The sequence below is a fragment of the Sinocyclocheilus rhinocerous genome, unplaced genomic scaffold (assembly GCF_001515625.1).
Source record: "Sinocyclocheilus rhinocerous isolate Xijiao unplaced genomic scaffold, SAMN03320098_v1.1 scaffold1142, whole genome shotgun sequence".
NCBI lineage: Eukaryota > Metazoa > Chordata > Actinopteri > Cypriniformes > Cyprinidae > Sinocyclocheilus > Sinocyclocheilus rhinocerous.
In genome coordinates this window covers 336110-341128 of record NW_015656027.1, presented here as the reverse complement: position 1 = coordinate 341128, position 5019 = coordinate 336110, and the positions used below count along the sequence as shown (strand labels likewise).

General features: G+C 37.7%; 1 protein-coding gene across 6 annotated transcripts in view; it reads right to left on the bottom strand.

Moving 5' to 3' along the window:
- LOC107719295 (serine/threonine-protein kinase 11-interacting protein-like) overlaps positions 1-5019 on the bottom strand; it is a 56119-nt gene that overhangs the window by 14693 nt on the left and 36407 nt on the right. For all 6 annotated transcript variants that reach the window (XM_016526696.1, XM_016526695.1, XM_016526694.1 and 3 more), the window contains one exon: positions 1055-1233. In XM_016526696.1, the coding sequence (XP_016382182.1) occupies positions 1055-1233 (179 nt within the window). The remainder of the gene's footprint in view (positions 1-1054; positions 1234-5019) is intronic.

Below are 5019 nucleotides of genomic sequence, written 5' to 3'. Positions count from 1 at the left end.
CATGCTAACAAAATGTTAACACCATGCTAGTAACATGTTAAGCATGCTAGAATCATGCTAGCAACATGTTAGTAACTTGTTAATTATGCTAACAGCATGCTACTAACATGCTAATCATGATAGAAACATGCTAGTAACCTGATAATCATGCTAATAAAATGTTAACACCATGCTAATCATGCTAATAGCATGTTAATAACATGTTAATCATGTTAGAAACATGCTAGTAACTTGTTAATCATGATAACAAAATGTTAACACCATGCTAGTAACATGCTAAACATGCTAGAATCATGCTAGCAACATGTTAGTATCTTGCTAATAATGCTAACAACATGCTAGTAACATGCTAATCATGCTAGAAACATGCTAGTAACTTGTTAACCATGCTAACAAAATGTTAACACCATGCTAGTGACATGCTAATCATGCTAGAATCATGTTAGCAACATGTTAGTATCTTGCTAATTATGCTAAGACCATGATAGTAAATGCTAATCATGCTAATAACATGTTAGTAACATGCTAATCATGTTAGAACCATGCTAGTAACTTGTTAATCATGCTATCAAAATGTTAACACCATACTAGTAACATGCTAATCATGCTAGCAACATGTTAGTATTTTGCTAATTAGGTTAACAACATGCTAGTAAAATGCTAATCATGCTAGTAACATGCTAATTGTGCTAAAACATGTTAGCAACATGCTAGTCATGCTAGAAACAGCCTAGCAACCACCCCAGGTACCCTAGCAACATGTTTTATACCTATCTGTTTTTTCTGATAGACTGTATTGCCTTGAATACATTCAAACTTTAATCTTTAAAACGATTTTAACTTTCAAACTACTTCAAAATGAAAACTTTCAGACTGTAAGCTTTTCAAACTTTTTCAAACTTTCCAGCTAGGCTTTTTCAAGCCAACATAAAGTTTGTCTACAAACTTTTCAATCTAGTTTTTAATGCAGTTTCTTAGCAAGTCTACTAAGTGCTATTTCTCATTTCCTTCTAAGAATTTTCTAAACCACATAGCATGCAAAAGGAAGTCTTGCCTGTAAGCTTGCTGAAGAACCATTTGCAGCGGCCACTGTTTCGCACTAGTAGTGTGTACGCTGCTGCCCCCTCATCAAACTCTAGGTGGATACTCTGAGAGCCCAGTCCCACCTCCATATAGCTGAGTTCACACAACCGATGGCTTTCTCTTTTCTGCAGCCAGTCTGAGGGTTGCCCTCTGCAACAGAAATGAGAGACAGTGTAAGAAAATGTAAGAAATATGAAAAGAAAGGTAAGAGATATGGAAAGTGATATGCTTGTAAACCATTAGTAAAGCTAGTAAGTAAATATACTACCCATTTCAATTGTTTCTGTTAAAAACATTCAATTCAGGATTTGTGTATATTTAATTAGATGCATTCCCTTTGTCCATGATTTGAAAGATAAGATCATTTAATGGAGATGGCTTAAAGCTATAGTCCCTTATGATTAACCCTTATCTAGATTTGTTAAGCCAGTAACACATTGGACAAAAAGCTCCATGCAGAGATGTTGAGGGTGTGACAACGCACACGCAGTATTGAACGCCAGACATCATTCTATACTTGCTTTTAAAACGGAATCTATCACCATGCAGGCAAAAGTTCACTTCAAGAATGAACAAGTTGGTAAGTATGACATTTGATGTATAAAAAAACAGCAGTGCAAATTGTAAGATTACAAGGGCGATGTACTCTATATTATGGAATTTCCCTATAAGTAGCATATACTTTATTCACTTAATATTCAGCAATATTATTGAATTGTTGACTGTATAGACAACAATATTATTGACTGTACATACACCATTGGATAACTGAACAGAACTGAATGATGACATCACTGTTTTCTACAAGGCTGCTTAACCACTGTATTGAACTACTTTTATAATTGATGATCTTTACAGTTATTGAATGGATCTAATCAACACTGAACTGAACTGACCTTAGCTGAACAATGACACTATTGTTTTTTAGAGCTTTTTTTTTTTTAGAGAATTGACTTCTGAACAATCATTAAACCATTATTTTCCTGTTTATTCCTGTAAAGCTGCTTCCAAAAAATCTGTATTGCATTATGTGCTATACAAATAAAGGTGACCTGACTTGATGTTAAGCTGTCAAATCACAAAACTTGGAAAAAAAGAAAAAAAAAAGTGTCTATACAAATGTACCTAACCTAGTGTGAAGTCTGTATGTACATTAACAAGACTTTGGGACAAATACATTTAAAGAAATAAAAAAAAAAAGACTGTGTGTGGTGTGGAAGGATTTTGAGCAGCCTCAGAAGTCGTAGTTGGGTGAGTGGCGCAGTACATGCAAATTCATAGAAAATGACACTTTGTGTCATCCACCAGATGTGTGCGACCTCCTTTAAAGTTTTATGTAGGTTATACAACAGTTCATCCAAAAATAAACATTTGCTGAAAATTTACTCAACAGGCCATCAAAGATGTAGATGAGTTTGTTTCTTCATCAGAACAGATTTGGAGAAATTTCCATCGCTTGCTACTTACATCACCTCTGCAGTGAATAGGTGCTGTTAGAATGGCAGCTGCGTATTTCTAAGAAACAAATTCATCATTAAGGTGTTTTAACTTAAAACCATTGCTTCTGGCCAAAATACCATTAACTATTAACATTAACAAGATACACCTTAATTCATAATAACGTTTCCTCAAGTGAAAAAGTCCATCCTCTATTGTCCTCTCACATCAAAATCCACCAACAAATTTGGTTAGAACTGTTTTTGCTTGTAAATTATGCTTGATATGTGCATATTTCTCTCCTGATGCAGAAGAAACTGCAACTGACTTCTTCATTAAAGAAAGTAATATTATGGATAGAGAACTATTTTAGCTGGAAGCAACAGTCTGAGGTTAAAAATGTCTTTATGATGAATTAGTGTATTACAATTACACAGCTTATCACTTTACAAGAGGTTAATTGATGGACTGTAGTCATGTCGATTACATGTGGAGTATTATGATGCTTGCAATGCTGGAGGAACTACTGTCTTCTGTAGGGATGCAAACTCATCATGGTTGAAAAAGGTGACAAAGGACGTGCAGTAAAATTCACTTTAAAGACTTATAATTCATTCATGAAGATGACATGAAAAAAATTTGCATCCATGTGGAAAACAAAGACTTGTAAGATGAAAATGACATGCAATTGCCATTATAACCAGTAGATGGCAGCAGAGGATCACTCATTAGCTCAGTTGCCATTTCCACTTTTTTATTACAAAATGACAATGAAGTATAGAAAGTGCAGGAAGTCACAAAGTCCAAAGTCTCATGTCATTTAAATAAATAAATAAATAAATAAACAAATAAGTCTACACACCAACAGCCTAGAAGGGTTAATTATTTAAATACTTAAATAGTTAACAACAAATTAAGTTAATTTTTAATGGTATAATTAAATGCTGCATTAAATATTTTGACTTTTTTTAAATTTAATTTAAAAACTACATTTTCAAACATTGCCTTAAAAAGGACTGCTTTGAAAAGAGTGCTTTAAGTTTTATCTTTGTAGAACCTAATATATAACTGTAGAAGCTGTTAAATATATTCAGCCAACACAGACTTGTTGATGCTGTAGGCTCACTGGTGGCAGTGGGCTTCACCCCGAAAAGGCCATGAGCTATATTCCGGCAAGCTATATTCCGGACCGATAGGTCCGCGCAATGAGCACAGTCGGACTCGTCCAACGCCGCCTCAGCGTGGGCCAAGCCCAGGCAGGCAACGCAGTGATCGTGTTTGTCTGGCGGATTAATGGATCCCGTGCAGATACTGCAGTAAGATGTCATCTTCGCTCTCGATGTGTAAGCCAATGTGAAGGAGAAGATTCTGACAATTGTCACATGCCACCATTTATACAGCCTCTCGAGCTCGTCAGTATTTGCATGCGATTTGGATACTTTGAGACAATTAGCCAGTCAATTGGATTGGCGTGAGCCAATAGAACTTCAGGAAATGTGGAAGGAGAGGTGTTCCCAAAGCGGATGCTCCACTATGTCGAGAGACAGCTCAAAAAGGAACTTTCGTTTTCTTTTGTTATAATGGGAAGATCTGTGAGCATGTAGAACTTGCGAAAACAAACATTAGTTCAGAGCGGATTGTGACTGCCTCTGATTGGCCATTGCTTTCAACAGAGATGCTTGTGATTGGCTCCAATACTCAACGCTGCAAAACCACGTTGTAAATAGAAACTTTTGGTTTTGTAATTCAAAACCAGACCGCGCACACAGGTTGTGGCCGTTGTGAGAGGGGTCTGTGATGATGTTACCTGCCCGTTTCTTCACTCTGGAGTTGTACAAGTCCTGAAGGTTGGGCAGGTGCACACCACTTATCCTTTCAGCTGTCCTAACAGTCTGTTGCAGTCTTCTTATATCTGATTTGCTGGCTGACCCAAACCAGACAGTTATAGAAGTGCACAGAACCAACTCAATAACAGCTGAGTAAAACTGTGTCATCTGCGCCTGTGGAAGGCTGAACTTTTTCAGTTGACAAAGAAAGTACAACTTCTGCTCTACCTTTTTCACAAAGGAGTTAATGTGAATGTCCCACTTCAGGACCTGTGAGATGGTGGTGCCCAGGAATCTGAATGAATCCACTGCTGCCACAGTGCCGTTCATGATGGTGAGTGGGGGGAGTGCAGTTTTTTCCCCCCTTAAAGTCCACAATCATCTCCACAGTTTTGAGCGTGTTCAGCTCCAAGATGTTGTGACTGCACCAGACAGTCAGCTGCTCAACCTCTTGTCTGTAAGCAGACTCGTCACCATCCTGGATGAAACCGATGACTGTGGTGTCAACTTCAGGAGTTTGACAGAGGGGTCCTTAGAGGTGCACTCATTTGTGTAGAGGGAGAAGAGCAGTGGGGAGAGCACACACCCCTGAGGAGCTCCAGTGCTGATGGTGTGGGTGTTGGATTTGAGTTTTCCCAGCCTCACTAGCTGCTGCCTGTCTGTCAGGAAGCTG